The sequence below is a fragment of the Toxotes jaculatrix genome, chromosome 23 (genome assembly GCF_017976425.1).
Source record: "Toxotes jaculatrix isolate fToxJac2 chromosome 23, fToxJac2.pri, whole genome shotgun sequence".
NCBI lineage: Eukaryota > Metazoa > Chordata > Actinopteri > Toxotidae > Toxotes > Toxotes jaculatrix.
The window spans coordinates 7,640,962-7,664,554 of record NC_054416.1 but is presented as its reverse complement, the minus strand read 5'-3'; the positions used below and the strand labels follow the sequence as shown (position 1 = coordinate 7,664,554).

At 40.9% G+C, this 23,593-nt stretch overlaps 1 protein-coding gene across 1 annotated transcript in view; it reads left to right on the top strand.

Annotated features, from left to right (window-relative positions):
* Positions 1 to 23,593, top strand: part of LOC121176663 (adhesion G protein-coupled receptor L3-like) — a 210,133-nt gene that overhangs the window by 108,766 nt on the left and 77,774 nt on the right. The window contains exons 5-6 of the mRNA XM_041030692.1: positions 9,546 to 9,655; positions 22,490 to 22,504. Of these exons, the coding sequence (XP_040886626.1) occupies positions 9,546 to 9,655; positions 22,490 to 22,504 (125 nt within the window). The remainder of the gene's footprint in view (positions 1 to 9,545; positions 9,656 to 22,489; positions 22,505 to 23,593) is intronic.

Genomic DNA, 23,593 nt, shown 5'->3' with positions numbered 1-23,593 from the left:
CAGCCACAGAAGTCTTACTTCACACCATCCATGTTAAATTATCTTTTTTTTTTTCTTCAATATGTGACTCATTAATATTCATATGACGGGCTGTAAAAAAAATATGACCCAATCCTCACTTTTACACATTCCCCCTGGAATGAGGCTTAGCCTAAAATGGGCCTAGTAGCTGAAAGTCCCAGGGGCCTTCGCTGGAAGATAAATCAAGCGTCACCGGGAAGATAGGGAGCAGCATCATTTGTTGGCAAGAATAGAAAAATTCATCCTGGAAATCGTAAATCATTAGACGGGCAGGCCCCAGTGAATAAGCCTCACCCACCAAACAAATCGATTTGTGAAGTTATTGCACATTTCAATCCTGCCTTCTGCCTCTGTACAGGCACCTGGAGAGACACTGTGGGCGTCATGATTTACATATACATACCCGGAGATTAGACGCTTCTTGTTTTTGACAGAGTGACAGATATTTAAATCAAACACGGAGCTTTATTTATGTGTTTACTTTTAATGGAAGATGTATTGAAAATACGTATTATTAGGTTTGTGTAATGAATAGCGTCAGCTGGTTAGTATCATGGTGTGGATGGCTGGAAGAGGAGAGAACATGCTTTTCCAATCTATTCTTCTTCTCTTAGCAACAGATTTCAAAACATGTCTTAATGAACTATTGTCCTGAAGCTGGTGGAAATAACTTTTCACCCATTTTGACTTAGTAATGATTTGTATCAAAATCATAATAACCTCCTGCTTCTAATGACTTCATGCATACAAATTACATTCAGCCCTACATCAGTTTCCAGGTAGAGGTTGCTAAACAGTGTGTCGCCATCCGTACAGTTCAGAATCCTCTAAGACAATTGATATGTTACTTACTGATCAGAACTGAGTGGCTACCTCATGGGACGTGATCAGACAATGCAGCGTATTGAATCTTATGATCCGTCACAGTTTGTGTGTTCAGTTGTCAGTCCTCCATGGCAGAAATCCCTGTTGCCTTGTTTTAAATGAGAGCAGGCAAGCGATATAATGACAGAATGCCTGAGCTGGCTTTTTAATTAGTCATACATATCTACAGCATCATGTAAATCATATATGTCTGCATGTATGATGACATAATTTACATACAACTCCGCTTGCTCCACCATTTCTCTTATTATCGCCACAGTATAAATGGAGTGATGATAATAACGGCGATCGTCAGGAAACTGTGCTATTTCAATAAACATTGGTGGCAGATTCAGTTCATTCACAGGATAAAACAAAGAAAATAGAGTGCAGATAATGCATTATTTATTGGAATTTCCACTCTGGCTACAAGGTTGTGGCTCAGTGTGTGTGTGTGTGTGAGTGTCTGTGAGAGCGATATTTAAACTAATATTGGCAGAACTTGGAATCACTATCAAGTTTAAACAAAACATTGTTCTTTGCTCTTTTCTGAGCTGCGCAATTTTCAAGATGTGTATCTCCAGACATCCGAGGAAATGGCTGAGGATTACACTGCCAAGTTTATCTTTGCCCTTTTGAGATAGACACTCATGTCTGTGCTCCAAAAGACCACTCACTGTGTCTCTGCCTTGAAAGCAGAGATAAGCTGTACATGTGAATGCATGTATGAAAAGGGCCCAGCATTGATGTCAAAGAGGATTCATTACATGAGCTCTATTGTCTTCAAAAGAATGGTTGTATATTACCAGTGTGTGAAAGAATACAATTGAAGTGCGGCAGTATGAACTCCAACACTCATCTAAATTAATTATCATACAGGGCCAAGCTTTTATTGTGTAATTTAGACAATACACTCGCAATATAAACTCTAACTGCTCTCCCCTTATAAATACAGTTTTACTGGATTTATTTGGATTAGTAATTCTTTTCTTTTTTTTTTTTTTGTTCGTCTAATGTTGAATTTGGAAACATCTAACTCCTCCAGCATGTGCCAAATTTATACTTTATACTTTAATGGAATTTTGGAGCGCACAGCCAGATAGATGTCTACAGCATGTGCAGAAACACGGATTGACGGTGGAGAGAGAAATTGCATCACCTAATACCTGTTGTGGCACCAAAAGAGATGGATTAATTTCAAAGAGGCTAGCTGAGCAAGTGTGATCTGTGTGGATCTGGATTACTACTCCTTCAAAATAACAAGAGCAGGTGTCTTATTCAGAATTCCTGCAAAGAAATTACAATGCAGCAAGATAAATATACATATTTATGCTCTGCACAAATAGCTTGTTCATTCACATTCACTACATTGCAAAAATGTTTTATTTCCCTTTGTTTTAGCTCTACACTTGCACTAGCAGAGTGGTTTGGAGCAAACTGTTAGGGTGAACGAAAGGTGAAGTAAACATCTACTGAGGAGTTCAGAGGTTTGTCTTCCTTCCAAACATTGTTACTGTACTTACTCGCCACAGTATTTAAATTTAAGAGATACAAGAGTTATTTAAGATTTAACATTAGTCATTGCTGCCACGGAGTGGGAAATTTCAGAATCAGACCTTTCTCATTCAGTTACATTCTGTGTAAGACAGTATAACAGGCCAAGATTCATGTGGTTAATTAGTTAAATTCCAAAGCACAGCAAGTAAGAGGTAATGTGCACTTTATTTCTTTTGATTTATGTCCATGTGTATTGTAAGTGCTAAGACTGTTCATCCAAAACATCTGTTTGCGAAATGTTAAGCACAGCTCATCAACCTTAGTGGTGTCAGTTCAAATTTCTCTGCGCTCATTAAGCATCTCATGGCTTATACCTGACTGAGAACAGCAGCCAACCTGAAGTAAATAAATTCCTCCTCAGAAGTTGTGCTCACCATGGGAGGAGTGCATCCCCTGAGGTGATAACCTTTGTCTGGCCTGACCTCCAATCTGTGTGTTGTCTGACAAAGCAGCAGCCCAGAAAAGTCAGTGCAGCTGCATCTCAGTTTTTCCTTTTCTTCGGTCCAGAGGACACAACTATCTTGCAGCTGAGAAGGGTGAAATTAAAGTAATTTAGAATTTTTATATGTACAATTACAGTAAGGCAATAGTAAATTGATATTTTACATGATTTATTTTGTGATTGTTTCTCATCAGTTGATAATTGTTTCATGTTAGATTCTCATATAAAGTCAGTAAAAGCATGATAAAAAAAAAAAAAAAAAAAACTAAATTAAAATGTTTTAAACAACTTTAAATATGAAGAAGTATATAAAGAAACCCAAGTCTGGGTTTTGCTGCTGCTCTGCTGCGTTCAGGCTCTAACAGCTGCCAGAGGACTAGGCATCGCCATCTTGAACTTTTAGTGTCCACAGCTACGGACATCAGTCTTTGCCCTGCAGATTGTTTTCATATAGTTGACACTGTTGAATACACACTATTGAATACACCGTCTCTAAAGTGTTCTAAAAAAAAAACTGGATACATGCCTTCTGCAAACTAAGTGGTAATAAAAAGTACTGTACGTAAACTGTGTGGCAGGATTTTTTATTGGTGTAGCCTTCAGTCAGAGGGCAAATGTACAAATAGAACACATCAGAGAAGGAAAGCGTTGTGACCATTGTTTATATTTGTCTCATCCATCATTGTGAGCCATAAACAAGCCAGATCTCTCTTCTCAGTTACAAAATATTATTTTTGTCATCACCTCGGTGAAAGCGCCAACTCGTCCGAACACACAGTGAAACAGGAAAAGCATGTGTTTATCAAGCTGGGCTTGTGCTTCAATTTAGGCTCTTGGACCGTAGCCAAGCAAAGGGCCTCATAGATGAATCCATATGTCGCCTCCATCCATAAATTCTCAGAATGAACCCCGATTTTTAAAATGCTCTGGAAGTCTGTGTTGTAGTTGATCATCTCCTCCTATCCAGAGTTACAGTGCTTTAGTGCCACTGTATTTTTCTCGGCGTGTTGTTGCATTGGGATGAACTGCAGCTTATCTTCCAAATACAATATTAGAGAGAGGGAAAACTGTGTGATGTAAAAATCTTCTGAAAGCTACTAATCTGTGTGAATGGCTAAGAGGGATTATGCTTGTCAGGAGGGAAAAAAATTAGCTCAAGATGCTTTTTTTTTCTTTTTTTTTCTTTTTTTTTTTTTTTTAGAAATAGCATTGAATTTTTGTAAGCAGTGGAAGTAGCTCATAAGAGATGATCAGTCTTGACCTTTGTTTGACCACCCCTAATGAAACTCTTATTCCATACTTAACAGAGCCTGATAAAGGTCATTCATATAGCTCCTGCACATAAACACTCCATCTTCCCTATACTGAGCAGTCACTTGGTGCTTTATTCATTCCTGCTTAGTTCCACACAGTTAATCCTGTAAAAAAGGAATATGTGTGATGTTTTGTCAGCCATAGTGTTTGTGCAAACAGTCTGACAGAGCTTGATGTTTTTCTGTGGTTTTGTAGCGCGTTGCTAATGCCACCCAGTAGGCAGGCAGTGCAGCAATGTGTTAATCTCAAATGCAGTTGTCTCCATCATCTGTGGCTATTCACATTGATTGATCATCTGATGAATGTGTAGGTGCATGCATGCATATACTTGTGCATGTTCAGCTGTGTTTGTGCGGTGCTGTGTGAGCATAAGCACTTGAGAACAGCGAGCCCCTTCAGTGATTCACTTTAAATCCTCCACGCCCACACTCGGCCATTGTATTTATGTTGCATACGTTCCTTCTCCATCTTCCTCTTCTTTGGCTTTTTAATCTGCGTTGAGAGGGTTTGTTGGTGTTTTGGAAACAAACTCTGTACCTTTAGAGTGAGGAGAGAATTTGTCAGGTGGATTCAGTAGTGTCATTATAGATAATCGGTCAGCTCAGCAGTATATAGACAGAGGTTCTTGGGCATACAAGTGCAAACTATCTGTGTAGGTTGTTTGTATATGTATATAACAATCTGTATTACACTTTAGACTCGCACACAACCTGTAGTTTTAAAAGGGTACTTCTTTCTAATGGGTGCACATATGAATCCTGACACCAGGAAGGAAAATCTTTAGGGCAAGTGAATGAAAATCTTCAGAATATAGTGTACTTACAAGTTGCCCTCAACCTTTTAACCTCTGACTGCTGTGATTGAGCTGCCAGCAGCGGAGTATGTGGATTGCAGTATGTGATGCATGGAAATTCCAGTAGAAACAGGACATATAGAAGTCTGACTGGAAAGAAAAGACAGAAAAACAATCCTATACATAGGAAAGATAAGCTAGTACACAGTTTTTGCTATTGCCGCACAGCCAACATCAGCATTAACAGCTGCAATAATGCCCCAGCACAGAAAGAAGCTAGAAGAAGTAGCCCTGTCCAGATGAGGGTATACTAACATCTCACCTGGTAAATTCAATGATGCTCGAAAGTCCTGGCAAGTGACCGTTCTCTCCCCCACCACCATCATGATGCCTGAATTAAACATTTTTTGCCTGCAATAATATCCCCACTTAAAACACCCCCTGTCATTTAGTGATCCAGAGTACTTACAGGAGGAGTTCATAAAATCAGTGCAGTTTCGTTAAATTCAATCACACACACGCCCAACCCTCCCGAGCACTTAGAGAGTATTAGCATGGTTGTTAGAGTTTATTTAATAATCCCCTGCTTGGGGTATCTTCGAAGTAACTCCAAATAATTGGAACATACTGAATAGAAGATAGATTGTATTACACTCTATAGCAGCTCCACAACAGAAAACTTGATACATATGCTCCTTAACAAGCTTCTACAGGGACCTCAACTGATAATTCCTCTTTCTGTAAAGGAGCTGCACTAATTGACACTCAACTTTTACCTTTTAATACTTATTGGTTTTACTCAAGAGCTAAAAGAACAGTACTCAAGGCCATTGCTTCTTCTTGTAAGGTTTTCCTGAGGTTTTCATGGGAGTTTTAGAGGTTGTTTTTTTTTTTTTTTGTGCCGTGCCAGTAGACAGGCTGAATGAGAAAAGATGGATGCTGTGGTCTGCAGCTGGGAAAGATAATGAATGAAGTCGACCGTGGGTGGCGAAGACCATCACTAAAGCGTAATGGGTCCCAACAGAGCGACGTGGATATTGACCCGTCCGTCACTCCCCCCCCACCCCACTCCCCTCCCTTCCTTTCTTACAAATACAAACTCTTACAAGTGTGTACACAGCCTGGCACACACACACACACAGACACACACTGCAGTGCACACATGAAACAAAAAAAAAAAAAAAAAACATGCACTTTGTCTTTGCACACACGCACACACTCTCGGTCCCTAAAGCACATTGTGCATCTCTTTCTCTTCTTAACACAAGAAGTGATACCAGTGTGTGTGTGAATTTGTTGGAGGTGAGGCAGTTTGGATGTGTTTGCTCTTTTTAACTGAAAGCAAATGGAGAGTTTGCGCTCCCTGACAGGGACTGTTTCATCAAACACATGCGAACTGTGGAGGAACTCCAGAGACGTCCCCTGAATGCAGCATGCCAGCTGAACCGTCTCCGTTCTTATTTGACTTACTTCAGGCAAACTTCTGTGATATGGATTCTATGGAAAATCACTCAAAGCAATTTGGCATGTTGGAAGCAGATTCAGCATTGCGTTCTTTTTTTTTTTTCCACATGAACTTTTAAAAGCTGGTGAACCTTTCTGTCCTTCCACTTGGTTGATATTTTCCTCCTGATATATCACTTGAGTTCTGAAAGGGAACAGTGGTGCACACCAGTTCTCTTTTATTACTCTCAAATGTGGACAAATCTGTCTAGCTTTGACAGCACTGTCCCTATCTTAGACTTTTTTTTCTTTCTCTTTTTTACAATAATTAATTCATTCACCCATTCATTCATTCATTCATTCATTTATTTATTTTTGTCCTGTGTCAATGGTCAGTAGACTGGTGGGACTCAACCCACATACTGTCATCAGAGGCAGCAGCGGGATCAGCCAGCGATTATAGTGATTACAGTTTGTGCTTACACTGGGCTCTGCTGCTTTGTGCCACATCTCCCCTCGTCAGCTGGCAGTCTGAGCTCTAATCTGCCAGTTATAACAAACAGCAGACGAGGGAACAGGAGGAAAAAGCTATAAGGGAGGAAAAGTGGGAATGCGGATAAAAAGGGGCCGTTGTTGGCCAAATTGCAAAATCAAGATTTTTGTCCTCTTTTTGAAGTCTTAGCATTATATCCAGATGATCATGTAATCCTTTGTCATTTGCTGTTGTTGGGTCTAGTAGAGACTTGATAACACCTAGAATTGATGTATTATTGCTTTGTGTGTATCCTTTTGTTTATCCTTTGCTTGTGGAACCTAGGCTTCCAGCCAGTTAGAGCATATAGCTTGCGGTACTGCCTTACCACCTGCCGTCTACTTCCTCCTATAGTACATATAAAAACCACGCACATATATGAATACATAAGTAAAAGTGAATCAATTTCCTTCCCCCTCGCTAGTTCAAAGGGCTTCATCAGTGCCAAGTGTCTGATGAAATGCTGATTACCCCCCTAATTGGTAATTGTGGAGTCGTTGTGGCACGTGGTGTGGGCAGCTTCTCCCTGCTATTGATCCCCCACCTACTCTGCCATTGATTTGCGTTTAATACATTTAATTGTAATTATTTCTCCACCTTATTTTAATTCCCTTGCAGTGTGTAGGTGCCTACAGGACTCTAACGGAAAACCGATCAGGAGGTATTTGTGGCTGTGTGTGCAGAGGTAAAAATGCACAGTGGTGATAAAAGGGATTTTGAACATGGGTCAAGATAGATGTTAAGACTGGGATTAAGTTTGGAATCCATGTTAAATACACATTATGATGTTTAATCCCTCAAGAGGAAGTTACTACAAACTATGATTAAAATTCTAGATTTGTTCCAAGCTTAACTTCTAGGGCAGTATTGCTGAATCCAAAATATATTCATGTTATCCTTTTTAATGGTTTATTTTAAGAAACAAAGTGGAACAGCGCTCTGTAACACAAGCCAACTACTGCATCTATGTTGTTAAAAATGAACTGTATGTGTGTGTCCATGTGCATCCATGCAAGTGTTTGTGTCTCTGCTCCAACCTCTGGCTAGTTACATCTCTTCTATCCATCTCACGTCTAATTCTATGTGACACTTAATCTTAACTTGCGCTCTCACCCGCTGATTACAAACCCCCCCCCCCAGTTCTAAACAGAATAAACCAGAAATGGTAGTGAGGAGGAAGGGTGCAGAGATGAGAAGGCTGCCTCTGTAATTGTTTCTCAGTTTCATGGGCTTGACCCCGTATTTATTTGACTGGCATTTAACGCCTGCGAATTAACTCTTCATGGGCGGGGACAAGCCGCAGTCAGCTGGAGTGGGGTGAGGGAATGAGTGAGTGACAGAGGGTGAGGGGCCAGTGTGGGTAGTGGTGGGTTCATGAACCCATAAAGCCTCCATGGGAGAGACTCGGCAGACCATATCTCATTACTGGGCTGGCTTGAAATGAGATGGGCCCCTTTTTTGCTTGTCCCTCACTGGTTCGATTGATTAGTCGGCAGCCAATCAATGTTAATTAAGGTGTAGAGAATCCTTTAATTGTGGCATATGAATCATTGTGTCAGACCCCGCCTTGACCTTCACAAGACTTACACTGTGAACAGCCTTGCTGGGGAATAAATACCTTTTATATATTGCAAGATAATGGTAGTCCCTAAATGAGTATAGATTTGATGGACGGCGGTGCTGTATATACTGTAGCCTGCAGCAGCAGGCCTCACTCACATCACACACACACACACACACACACTGGTTACTCCAACAGAAACTGGACCAACCTTCGCATCCTGCTTTTCATTTTTGCAAACAGATGCAGAGCACAGACAGATCAATACCTGACAAAACGTTTAAGAGTTAATGTCGTGAGATAAGTGTTGCTATTATGTGTGGCGAGAGGCTCTCTGTGCATATGAAGTGGGGCTTTGATTGATGACTGCCAAAAACAAAATGGCACATGAGAACACCACCGGCACTGTAATTGTGTTTTTTAATGAAGACCTACATTTCACGATGGAGCCGATTTCGCACTCAGTTGATTGTGTCTACGCCCCTCCTCCATCACCAGCACCACTACCATCCATCATGCAGTAATAACAATGTAACCTGTATGTGGTTTAAAGCCTGGTTGTTGGTCCATGACTTCCAACTTTACTCCTCAGCAGACAGATGAATTTAACCATGACATTGACTGCTGAACCTAAAAAAAAGAAGGGTGAACTTTTTCTTTTAACTTTGGATCAATCGCTTTAGAGACACAAAAAACATCAGCTATTTTCACTGGTTGAGTAGTAATATCTGTGACAGCTAACCGGAACCTGAAATCACGCTCAGTTCAGCTGTATTTGAGAGAAGAGACTGGATGAATCGGTTTCATAAACAGCAGAACTTCATTATCGTCATAATTTCTGCTACAGCATTAAATACTTTCAACTTCATTAACCGCATACTAGACATTTAACTGATGTGCCCCACTACATTGTGGCCAATCCAAAGGACAGGGTTGTCTGCTGTTCCCTATTGGTGCTGTGTTTTGTGTTTTTTTTTTGTTTTTTTTTTAATTGAAATGACCTTTGCTCTGTTTTCAGATGTAATAACCGGACCCAGTGTGCTGTTGTGGCTGGACCAGACGTATTTCCTGACCCGTGCCCTGGAACCTACAAATATCTGGAAGTCCAATATGAATGTGTACCTTACAGTACGTACTCCTCCGTTCTCTCACACTCACAATAAGCACTGCCTAATGCTCCTGCCCATTCACATTCCCTCTTAACAGCCGTGAATCATCAGCAACACCACCAAATGCGTGTTAGTAATGTTCCAAATGATAAGAATATCAGATATCTCAAATTCATCATCCAGTTTAGGAGGACGGATTAAGATGCAGCTGTGGATGTGAAGACAAGTGATGTGAAAAACTTGACACCCTGTTTGGGTACAGGAAATATTATTGACATGTGAAAAACAATAGAGTATATCAGTGCAGAGCAGTGTTTTCCATTGACGCGATACTGTTTGTCTGTTGTTTAAGTTTTCGTTGTAACTGACAGGAGATTAATGTTTTTGTTCATCTTCTTCATCCCATATGGCATCAGTTGTGTCAGCAGTTTACACTGAACATCCTCTTTGGAATACTGGTTGTGTAATTTATTGATGATAAAGTAAGCGTATCCTATATATATATATATATATATATACTGTAGATACCGCATTAAAGTGATGCGACAGGCAAATAATTTGGGACTGATGTAGATTTGTCACCCGGAATAATGCTGCTTTGTGGGAATAATGCTGTCAACAAAATGCTAAAAAGAATAAAACTGCATATCTGTTAATGTATTCAGTCAGAGATAGTATTAGCTACGTTTCATTTTTAGATGGTACTTGTCACAGCCTTCCCATCAGCTCCCCCAGTTCACAGCACTTTTAATATCTTTGAGGAATCATGTCTGATCATGTCATGTCTCTGTTAGCGCAGCGGCAAGAAAGGCCGTTTGACTTTCATCAAAATGAAACATACTTGTTTTCGGTTCAGTTCAGCTCACTGGATGCCAGTTAATGTTCAGACTATTGAGGCATCTCTGAAGGGAGTAAATAAAAAGGATTTAATTAGTGCAGCAGGTGAAAAACACTGTCAGGCTGCACGTAGCTTGAGTGGAAACATTTGGGAAGGGATTGGAAAGATCAGTATGGGGTAACAGGATGATCACACAGAGAGGAAGTCCAGGTGAGGCCAGAGGAAGTGGAATGGACATTGCCATATGACCTTAGGCATTGTGTTGTAATAACCTTTGAAGTGGAACACCAAAGTTCCAACAGTTAGGCCTGCCAAAATCCTGACATATTGTGCGGCTTGCTCAGAAATGAGATAAAACTGGAAATATTTGGTCATGGGCATTTATCTATGTAGTCTGCAGCTGCTGGGTCCAAGTGAACTCTAAAAATTTAAATCAAAACCACTTTTTGAACATTTGATGTCCTGACATGGCTCCCTCAGTAGTCTGCCTGACAGGAGCTTTCATGTTGTGAAATAAAACCCATTTCTGCCTGTGATCCTCAGCTGGCAGATGGCTCTTTTATACCTGACTTTTTGCAATATGCACATTTTGCTATCTCAGCCACCCAGTGTCAGTGTCTTTGCTAGGTGTCCATGTCCAAATGTGTCTCAACTTAAATGAGCAGTAACTCAACTTTAATCAACCCTCTAGTTTTTGGTTCAGTTCTGAGTTCCTGTCAGTATTTAAACACTCAGCGTGGTGATTTCCTTTATCTTGATGTTTCTGATCCTGATTCTCTTTTTTCCGCTCCCTCTGGTTGGATGTCTTTTGTTGTTTCCAGCCCCACCCCCCCCACTTAAATGATAAATGGTACATTTACATGGTGGGCTCCCAGTTACACAATGTACTTGCCCTCCTGTCTGTTGGGAATTCTGCAAGAGCTTTAGGACCCTCTCCGTTAGTTGACATCCTCGACTACCCACCTTCCACTAGTGGAGATCAACTCTATGACTCTTATTCTCCTTTGCCCTATCCCTCATTTTGCATCGCTTATGTACTTTCTACTCCCAACCCCCTCTGATTCCATTCATTTCACTTCAGGCTACTAATGTCACCCTCCTGAATTTATATTTTGGACATTTGTCAAACATTATGGCTCCATGTAAAAATGTTCCCATGTAATGAAGAGGCTTGGTTTTGCCGCCCTTTCCCGATACCTGGGACACAATGTAATTGCCTTCCAGTCTGATGGGAATTTAACAAGACCCATGGGACACATGGCACTCCCATTCAGTTTTCTGCCTCAACTACCAACCTCAGCTACCAGCTTCTTTTTAATAACATTCTCGTCTGCCTTAAGAAAAGCCAAGTCAAAACATGAAACAGTTGTCCCGTACTGTTGGAAAAGTATTTCTGGGTGCTTTGATGCTCTAACGGGGACTCCTATTAGGGATGCACTAGGGAGGGAAATGCGTACACCTTGTGTGGTGTAACTATGTCCCTAGAACCATTGTAGGATAAAGAAAATCCTGCAGGCAGTGCATTAACATTTCTGAAGTCATGTAGGTGTTTATTTGTTTATTGACTGGGGAAGCAAAGTCTAATCACTAGTGGTCACTGGAGACGGATTTTGAGATGCGTTTTATAGCAGGGTGTGAATGCAATTCATTTGTGACAACCCTGTCAGCCCAGTTAAATATCTTCTTACCTCCCAAAGGAAGCAATCAGGTCCTTTTGGTTGGAATGAGCCACATTTAGAGACAGTTTTTTGTGTTTCTGTTTCTTGCTTAAATTTCTTTATAATTACCTGTCCTACATAATTAATTATGTACTCAATGGACATCTAGACTTGAAATCTCCAATTTCCAAGAAAAAAAAACAGAAAACTGTAGGTTCTGCGGTTTGTAATTGGTGACAAATAATAACGGAGGCGAAGGGGTATGGTTTCAGACAACACAGCTCAATCGTGGATGGGCTTTTAACACAAGTCTCTTTACTGAGTTCTTGAAACAGACTGAAGGATTTGAGTGTTTAATAAGAGAAGCAGCCACCCATGACTCAAACTCTCCTTCAGTGCTGGAGTCTGGACTCTGTATTCCACTGACAAGCTCTCCCTCTCTGCCCTAATGCTCTTTTTCTCCCTCACTTTCACTTACATTTTGTCCTTTAAGTGCTCTCACTGCTTCCCCCCCCATATCCCTTTATTTGCTCCCCCTCTTCCCTCACTCTGCAATCTCAGCTGCCCCTCCTCTCTTCTCTGTCACCTTCCCTGACAGCTTTTTATATGTATTCTGCTCGGGGAGCTTCTTTTCTTTTTGGGATAAATTACCGTTCCGTTCTCCATATCTTTATAAGCCCGCAAGATTTTACAATCAGATCCGCCGTTAATAATAGCAGAGGAGTGTGCTAAATCGATGGACACAAGCCACAGATACAATATTGATTTTATTAATTTGCGATTTGATCCGCTCCATCAGTTGTAATAGAATGAAAATGTTACAATTACCACTAAGAGTGCCAGTGTTTGCCCGTGCTGTGTGGCAGTGTCACAGCGCAAGGCAATCCATCATATTTCCATTTGAGCTGCTGTCTGAACAATTATTTGATATAAGCTGTGTGTTTCTTTTGCGAGGAAATAGCATCACGTTGAACAATGAGGGAGGTAAAACAGCACTGACAGAAAGGTGAACCAATAAAAAAAAGAAATTGATACATACTGTATTTACAAAAGAGGAGCTTAATGCATTAAACGGAATCAAATTTGCTTGTATTTACCCATGTTAGGTCATAATGAAACCATGTGAATATCAGCCTACACTCATTTTTCATCTGCCAGAGGACTCTTTCTTCTTTGTTCCAGTGCAGTTTGTGCATGCTCCCCCATGCACTTTACAGATTAGTAAGGCTACCCTCAGGCACAAGTGATGTGCTGACGCTTTATGATGACTCACATACATGACTGTGCTCCATTGGCTGACATCTGTCTCTGCCTCGCCCTCTCACCTTGACTTTCCACGGATGAGCGGAGAGATGCACGTCTATTCTCTTAGTGCCCTATTAAAACCTTTCTCCTTCGCTTGCTCCGTCTTTCTCTCCATGTAACTTTCACTTTAATAGCTCCTCCCAAAGGTCGAGCTCGTAAGAGGTCAACACAACTGTGTCTCACTCTGCCCCACCCAGCGTTCTTCCTCGGCAGTAATGAAGCGCGTACATCCCCTCGGTGGCCCCTCAAATTCTCCGACTTGTCACACAAGAAAGCACATTCAAACCAGCATTGCCATGCTCTTTCTTTGAAAAACTTGCTGTTATCTTTCTTGTCCTCCTCCCTGGCATCAACCATCTCCTTCTGGTAATTAGATGTACCTTTCTGTGTAGTTTCCATGGCAAATTGATTTGGTTTGGTCCAGGCAAGTGGTCAACCCCCCTCCCCCAACAAAAAAAAGAGGTAGGGGCTAATTGCACGTGCTTTCAGGGAAACGCTTTTGTTCAGTTCACTTTTCAAAATTGACACTTCAGTGTGTATGGTAGATGAGGTGGGAGGGTGGGGAGAAGTGAGAGACAGAAAGGCAGAGGCAAGAAGAGAGTGGGAGAACAAAGGAAGAAAACCTGCTGGCAGTCTGTTGCTATACATAAGCCACTAGTTCCCCCCACTGTTTGTAGCTAATAAGGACAATGTAAAATCCTGTCTCGCACAGTAGGATCCAGCTCAGCCCTGTCAGATATGGCTCACGCTTTGGAAGCTAAGCCAGGGCATATTATCATGCAATCAATTCTCTGATTTGAACAGAGCAGTGTAATCCTGAGCTCATTCCTCATTGAAACTTGCCATGTAATGTGTTCTTCTTTTTCCAACTTACCTAATTCATTTTTAATTCATTTTACTAATAATAACACACACCTAGCAGGTTCAGGGGGCCCTAATCGAATAATGGAATAGATTGTTTTGGCAAGTTTTGCTCAGCACCTGCTACCAATTTCTGTCCTTCTGTGTTGGCAGGTGAAACCATGAAATCGATGCTCTACACATGGCTATCACTTACAGTGCAGTTTGGGCATAATGTGGTGTGATTACAGGGCCTGTTATTCAGCGGTCACACCTAAGGTAAACACCACCTGTGTGACCAGGATGGGACTGCACGGCTGTAATGTGGACACTGTGACTGGTTATCCACCTCAAATCTTTGTCTTATCGGTCTAGCTCATTGTTATAATGTCCCTAGACGTCTAAGGATTTTAGATGAATAAAAACAATGTCTCAGCCGATCCTTGAATGTAGATTTGCTCGGATAGTTGCTCACATTCAGTATTCAGACATCATCAGCACTCTACCTTACAAGCACCCAGGCAGTTCTCTTTGCCTTGGATAATCTTTCAGCAACTTTTAAGCTTCTTGAGGAGTGGATCACTCTATTTCATGTTATCAGTAAATCTACTAAGCAGATTGTATGGAAGTTGAGTGGCTTTTTGCCCTTGAGCTCTCCAATCCACGTTCATCAGGTCTAGTCTGGGAGTCAACACCGTGACAGCCGATACATCACACAGCCACACCCTCCTCGCTCCCTGCTGAAATGCCACTGAGCATTATCCTGCTTGTTCAGACAGAGTTTTTTTTTTTTTTCCTTCCCCCCACCTGAGTGACCAGCTCCACTTCTTCCCATGTGTGAAGGGGGCCTGTAATGCCAGCTCATCACTCAGTGACAGCTGACCACTCCCCAGCCCACACAGCAAGCTCTGATGACTATAACTTTCTGTCACATATCCCACACACCAGATTCACGCTGGTGTCGTGGCCTGAATTTGCAGAGACTGATCTTGTCACAACGCATTGCTTTTAAACTGTGCTTTTGCAGAGACGTCCTGCTTTTGGAGGGATTTACGTACTTTATTGAAAGACAGAAAAAAAGGCCTGTGTGCTTTAAATAAGAAATAAATACTCCTTTTCCTTAAGCCTCCGAGTAGGCGTGTCAGTGCTTGATTGACAGTTTAACCAACAGGCTGATTTGCTGCAGAGATACTGAGAGACGTGCATTGGTTTCTGTAGCTTTCAAGCCAATGACAGTAGGTGACGTAGTATATAGAATGACTAAGTCCGCATTAGAAGGTGCAGGGTGGGGTGGATGGCTCGATGGGTCAACAAAACAGCAGCCTTCTGTCACACAGGAGGCTGCTGTTTGTTCCCCATTTCATACCAACAGTCACTGTTGTGTTTATTAACCGTGACTGTGCCGTAATCTTAACCGTGTTTATAACACCGTGACCATGATGACCGCGGTCTGGTACACTGCTGCTGGTACACTCTGCGTGTTTATTATTTAACCACGACAACAAAGGTCCAGTACACCTGCCGCTGCAGGGGTGCTATTTCAGGAGAGACACTCCTATAGGTCATATCAGAGGGTAGGGATTTAAAAAAGAAAAAAACCTATGTGGTTGTTAAGGAGAACTTGTTAGCTAGAAAGCTAATGTGGGTTGCTGATGTTCAAAATCTGAGGCTGTTATTGTTCATGTGTTATGTAACAGGCTGCTGTCTGAGTAAGTGGCTCCAGCTCTGTGATTGAATGGTGATGTTGCTGCTAGTGTTTTTTCAAATGAAATGATTTCATTGGCTATAGGCTGAAAAATTTCTGATTTACATAGTTGGAGAACAAATAGTATTCTGACAGATTAATGGTACAGAAAACTATGAAATACAAATCCCCCCCTTTTGGGTACTAATTGATTTCTGGAAGGAAAGTAAAGGATGTGTGATTCAGGGAGCACATACATACGCTGGATCAGAAAAAAATCACACAGTATGCCTTTTTAACCGGAGACATTTTGACGTTGGAAAAAGACCGGTGTAAATCATGAATGATGCCTGAATTCTTTTTAGCTGCTTCAGTTTCAGGGTCCTGGTGTTATGAATTCTGGCTCACTGTCACTAATAACACCCATTTAAGGTGGACTTTGAATAACTAATTGATCATTGTCATCATCACTTTGGTTGACAGTCTGAGTGACGAAGTGGAGGCACTTGTTTGTAGGGCTGGACAATATTGTTTAACATAATGTTACGAGATTAACAATATTTTTGATATTGATATGAATCAAAACATGGCAATGGTTATGTAGGATAATTAGTTTACTGTCTATTGCAATAAACTGTATGTTATGTATAATTAGTTAGAAATTATTAATTTAGACACCAGAAGTTTTGTAAAATCATAACAGTATGATCACACTCTCATTATGAATGAAATGCCTACAGTTAATATTATCACCCAGCCCTATTCACATGGATAATAAAAGGTTTACTTCCCTCATTTAATAATTGTAATAATAAATAACAAATTAGCTGCTTATTTACAGTTATGTAATGTTTACATAAGAAGGATTTTCATAATAAAAGTGCAGCACCATTAAATAAAAAATGTCAGTTTTGGGGCATTAACAATGGTGCTTCTACAGAAAAAAAAAAAATTCCCCAGTGGATAGGTGGTGATAATTGCCTAAGGAAGCAGTGATTACCAGTGTGGATAAATGGTGGTATGACAGGGGTGAATGTGGACATGTGGAAACTGTTTTCCCCCACTAATCGCTATAAAAGCCGGCGTAATCTATCAGGTTCTTGTTCTGTAGCCACTACTCTTTTGCTCTGTAGCATACATACAGGACCATCCTCCAACATATTGGAATAATGTAATCTTGCATGTTAAACAAGCTTCTAGAAATATTCATAAACACTACCATTTATATAACACAAGCAAAGCCTTTATCCTTCACCAGCTACCCACACACACACACACACACACACACACACACACACACACACATACAGTTTTACACACGTCTGAAAGACTTGTTGGGGTGCCAAGTGTCGAGGATATAGCACTAATTAGAGATTGGTCTCTTCAGGGGGTCTCTCCTTTTAATGATCACCCTACTAATCAAAGCTCCTTTTCCATTTCCTTGTCCTTTTTTCTTTCTTTGTTCACTGGTGCTCCACCACGTCCAGCCACACACCAGACTAAACACCCTTGTTCTGTTCTCTACTCCCCCACAACCCCCCTCATCTCCCTGCTCTCCTCCATAATTTCAAGGTCCTTGAAAATCAAGACATATTTTAGAAGGTGCAATTAGGTTATTTCTGCTCCAGTTGTTCCACAAAAATGTATTTAATTTTGTTTTGCCTGGGCTGCACTTGTCTTTTTTCCCTCTGTTGGTTGGTCCCACGTGGGTAGCAGGCTGGATGAGTGCCAAGTCCTTGCACCTGTCCCTCAAAGAGAGACAAACACACACACACATGCATACACATAGACAGGAGAACAAGCACACACACATAGCATCCTGCATTGTCAAGGTTATAAGATAACATAGCTGCTTCCCAGTAGGAGGGAGAGAGAGAACGTGATGGAGACAGAAAGGAGACACCAGGGAGGAGATTGAATAAGTACGAGAAGGGAGCACAAAGAGAGCAGACAAGTGGTTGAAAGAAAAAGAGGGCTGTTGAGAAATGGAACCTGTAATGATGGTATGGGAGACTCATGAGCACCAGCCGAGGGAAATGATAGGGAAAAAAATGAAGGAGATGAGGAAAGAATTCAGAGAAAGAGAGATGGTAGCCTGCGTGTCCTCCCCCATCCTTAGGCACATGCTATTCAAAGCCCCGTAATTTGTGTCATTAATTAAAAAGCTGATGGGATGGAGTTAAGGGGTTTGCACTCTGCAACTCCTCGGCTGAAAGAGAGAGTGAGAATGGAGAAAAAGAGGGGGGAAAATATTGCAAAAAATATTGCAGCCATTCTGCCATGAATCTCTATTAGCGGCTAATGATACCATTCTGATACCTCTCAACCATTAGTGTGAAATTGGGAAGCGTTAATTATTCAAATGAAAATCCATACAGCTGCCGCTCACATGACAGGGTCTTTGCTCACAGTAGCTAAAGGTCCCTGTGGTTAGCTGCTCAGCATGTGTCTTAAGCAGCAACTAGACTACAATAAGTATTCAGACTGACTTCTCAGGTGAAAATTCTATTTGAAATTATGCATTATCTGAACAAACACATCATGGACCGCATTATGCATTGGCAATATGATTTTATAAAATAAAATACAGAATTTTACAGGGTATGATATGGCTTCTTGCTGCTTGCATTATGTACATTGACAAAGCTGAAGTACATGCACACTAGCAGTTTTTTTTATGGCAATAAACAACTGCTGCATTTCTTTATAACCATGAAAAATATATTATTTTAAAGGGGAAGCTATGCATGTAGATTGCTTGTTCTGCTTATTAAATTTGCTACAACAGCTTGACCAATTAGGTAAGCTGCAGAATCAGCCATGTCGCCTTTTCCAGCTTGATGTGCTGGACTGGATGAACCGCACAGCAGCCAAACCATTACAAGCTGCATGCACATGGATCAGTGAGTTATTGTTTTGCCCAAACCTGTTGCCAGGATTTGGTTCAACCTGGCCACTGATTGTATTCACTTTAACTGTGGCCTGGTAGAACACTTTAAATGAAAAACACTTAACCACTTAACCTGGAAGATTGACAATTAAAGAAAAGTAAATTAAATATGTAATTTAAATATATAATGATACACTGATTGTTGAATGTGTTGGATGTTCCCAGATAAAAGTAGGCACCTGATTTTTCTGTACCTGAACCTAAATAAAACTTAGGTCTTGGAAAGTGACAGAGCAGCATTTCAGATACTGTAGAGCAAGGCACCTAACCCCATACTGCTCCAGTGGAGCTTCTCACTGGCCAAAAGATAAGTTTGCTTTTATTAGTCTGCTTCCAGGTGTGCTTGTGTGCAGGGTTTTGGTGAAAAAGCACATTCATCCCTGTGAATCCATACCACATAACTGATGCAACCTTCTGTCACTTGGCAAACCCAGGTGATTTGTAAATTTATGGGACTGTATTATTCTCTTTGCCAGTGACGGCATTCCCTCCTTCTGGTTTGCATTAACGTCCAGGGAAGGATGGTTACATCTGGTTATCTTATTCCTTTAAGAAAATGTGCCAGACCTTTTCAAGTCTTGATGTGAGATCCAACTGTCACTGTAAAAGCAGGATGATGAACTGTTTTCTTACATCAGGTGACAGGTTCCACTGATCATCCATCAAATTGGAGCAATTAATTGTCAAATTATAACTTTAAGTGGCAGCTAAAGCCTCTCATGTCCCCTAAGTGGCTGAAATGGCAAGAGCTTGCAGGGCCTTTCCACCTTTAAACTCCAACTTGGGATGCAGCCCCCAGACCCGACATGAAATCGGTGTATTTTTCCAAATTCTCTCTGCTTTTAACTAATTTGATGGCCACTCCATGCTAATCATCTTTTATTCAAATTACTGGCTCATCACCTCATTCAGTGTTTTAAAGTTGATTTCACTGAAGCACAGTGTGTTGGAGAGCAGTGTAATTAGCATTAACATGATGATTCCACAATTCAGTGGAGTATCTTCATTATTTGTATTTATGTATGCCTTCAAATGAGTGGACCACAGGTAAAAAGCTGTGGTTTGTGCTCTTAGGAAAACAGATTATGACTAAACTATCGACTGTACATAATCCATTAATTGCTCCTCCGCTGTCTTTAAATATCAAGACAAGGCTTTTCTTTTGAGGGTCTTTTGGGGCAGAGACAGGCATAGGAAAGTTTTTATCATGTAGAGCCTATGAGTGAGCTATTCAAGGGCCTATTCTGTGTGGTGGAAGAAGATGTAACCCTTTCACAGAGGTGAGAGTAGCTCCAAAAGGACTTATTCTTTTGATTTGTAGACTATTTCTGTGCATATTTTTGACATCAGACAGGGCACACGGAGAAGGGAGAAAAAGGGATGAGAGAGCTAAGTGCTTTTTAGTTACTCAGTGACAGCCGTGACCAAAATCGTATTAAGGTCACAATGGGGGTGGTGGGGTGGAGTAAAGAAGCTTTTCAAATGAATCAATTCTCCGTCTCACTCTACTTTTGCCCCCTGCTCCGCTAGTATCTGTGACGCAGTAAACGTGGATATCCAAGGCTCATATAACAGGTATATTTCAGCCTGTACAGTACAATATATGCAGTGAAACATGAGTGGATGTGACATGAGGAAATTGGTTTGAGTGATCTCGCAGGTGAATTTGCTGCATCCAGCGGCATCTTCTGGTCAAGCAAAAGGGCCAGATGCTGTACTGTAGCCCTGGGAGTGGCACGTTTCCTTGTCAGGGATTTCATCCACATCCTTTTACTCCCTTCTCACACCATCTCCCCCGGCGATTGCGTCGCATACCACTTCTCACATCCCCGCCGCTAATGCCTTTTTCTATAGATCATTACCCTCCTCTCCCCTCACCACTGTTAGCGATCGCTCAATCAGAAATGCCGGCTTCCCTGTGGTCCCTGTTGTGTGGCCGCTGCTCATGGGAGGTGAAGAGGCTTCGATCGTCAACGTTTTGCTGTTTACTTTGATTTGATCTATGGGGTCCACATGCAGTTCCGAGTTATTGGCAAATTTGAGTTGCCAGTAATGGTGGCTCAAATGTAGCCCAGAGCTATTGTTGCTCAGGCTTGGTATGGACTTATTGTGTTTCAATGACAGCCGGAGTGTTTGCCGTTGATGAGGTGCTGTGCTGTACCCGTGTACAATTTTATGATCTGACAAACACAGACTACTTGTTGAAAGCCTCTCTCCCCTCCCCGTTATTTTTCTCTCTCTTGCTCTTTTCCCCCTGCCTGACACAGCTCCGCCTCGTTCTCTGTTTTGCATTGGCTCACTGCCTTGCATTAATATTTTTCTCCTCTAATAACTTTCCCATCTTTCAAACTTTACCCCCGCCTACGCCTACCCACTGACCTCCATACCTCACTCTGTTGCACTCTCCATTTGGAGGAGAGGACTCTTGTAAGCCCTGGTAACAGAGGTTAATCCTCTCTTATTAGAACCGGGATTACTGGAGGGGAAGGGACAGGAGCAGGCTCGCTGGGTTGATGCTAACCCCTACTACAAATGGAAGAGACCAGCAAAATGCTGTGACTGACATAAAAAGCTTGTCCAGAGGGGAAGTGATATAGAGAGAGTTAAGATGTAATAGCCTCAGTAGACCTTCAGTATGCTTGTTGTTGTGTTGTAGAATCAAACTAGCCTATTACATTTAACTCACACATCAAGTAATCCACATTTAATAAAATAGGTCATATGTGAAAGAATACAATTTTCTTGCCAGTAAATGCTATATACAAGAGGATACTATATTTTAAATTTGCTTTAACCAGTAATTTGTATAATAACCACAGATGAAACTAGTACTCATAATGTGAAAGAGCTCACTCAGAGGGAACTGATTACCTGACTCTATGTTTTTTTAGTGTATTTTAGCTCATTGTTTTGGTTGTTATTGCCAGCAAAACAGAGCAGAAAGGACATGGAACATTGGACTTAAATTTGTCAGGTGGACACAACTTTAAATTAGTTCTAATGTTGGGCAGTGTTGTCTAAATACCATTGATTAACATGTTAGCCAAATCCGATTCATGGGCTTTTCCACCACAGATGTTATCTCATAATAGAGCTATGTAGCTATAAACACTAGTCTGTTAAGGTCATAAATGATAAAACATTATCAGTTTGAGATTACAGCAGCGCAAAATGTACACAATTTACATTTTTCTCTCCCAGTCATACCTTAAACTCAAAAGCTTGTTGCCATATGTTTGAATGTTTTTATGTCTTTAGAAAAATTCATGTGCCCTACATCTGTTATACACATTCCCATCCCACAGCCCTCACTGCAAAACAAAGCAAAACAACAAAACAATGTTGTACATGTTGTACAATTTAAGGCTTGATTAATCTGTCTTTTTCCTACAGGCTCTTGTGTGATGCAGTACCTTTTCTCCCTTTTCTAAAATCTTGATAAAATGTTTTATGTGTCTATTCCACTAACCTCCTGTTGTACTTTTGTGTGACTGTTATAAAATAAAGACAGTTATCACATCATTAATCTGTTCTTTATTTTTTTTCTTTCTTTCTCTCCCCTTCATGCCTAAAAATAGAAGTGGAACAAAAAGGTAACTAAATGCCAACAACTTTTCATTTTTCACCTGCATATTCATTTGGGTGTATGCTTGCTTTTTTTTTGTTTTTGTTTTTTTGGTGACGGGTTTCTGGCATTTTAGTAGGTTTGTGCTCACTGTATGATTCATTGGCGTGGTTAAATATGTCATTCATGGGGAAAATATGGTAATATTACTATATTACTGAACTCCTATCTTCATTTCTTGCTCTTCAACAGCGTCACAGGCTGACATGTCTTTTGACATTGCCACGTATATGATTATTCTGTGTGGTAAGGTGATTACAGACCTTCTTTCTGCTGAGATCCTGTAACTCTGGGATGTTTTCCCCCCTGTAATAACTGAAGCTTATTCCAGCTCTGCTTTATCAGCTGCATAATATTAAAGGAGAGGGCTATATAGGGTGATCAATAGCTTGTCCAATAAGCTGTCAGCATTTTTGATTATAGCTCTAACATGATGATGGCTATAACCTTCAGGGACTCACCAGCCAATACTGGAGACAGATCATAGCAGTCATATTCTTACCTTATCAGCACTGCATGATGCTCCAGAACATGCTGTATGCTAAATCTTCACTTGTTCCCCAGGAGCATTGTGTTTGTAGTGGTACCTCTTTGCATGAGTGGGAAACATGTTCTTTGTCAGATGTTAAATATAAAGCTAGACTGAAGTCAAAGATGGAAATGTATCATTAAACAAGAGTCAAGAGTTCTGCTTTAATAGCTATGCAATAAATTCCATAGCAGTCATTCATTAATGACATATCACTGAAATCTGTGGCAAAGAGAATGAGAAATGAAGGTGAAGGGGGGGTTTTGTAGAAATGACTCTGCTGGTGCAGTAACAGTTTTTTTGTCAATTCCCCATGAAAGCCATGATTGCTTTTGTATCACTTCTCTAATATCTATCATTTACTCCTCCATCTTTGCGCTTCCATCTTTAAAAAGCATATTCTACAGCCTCCTCAGAGTCCACTGTGCTGTCAGTACAAAGCTTACCTACTCTGACCTTGTACAGCAGCACATCTTGTCTTTTTCAACCGTAGAAACAGCCCTCTTAGCATTTAGCAGAGCAACCCCT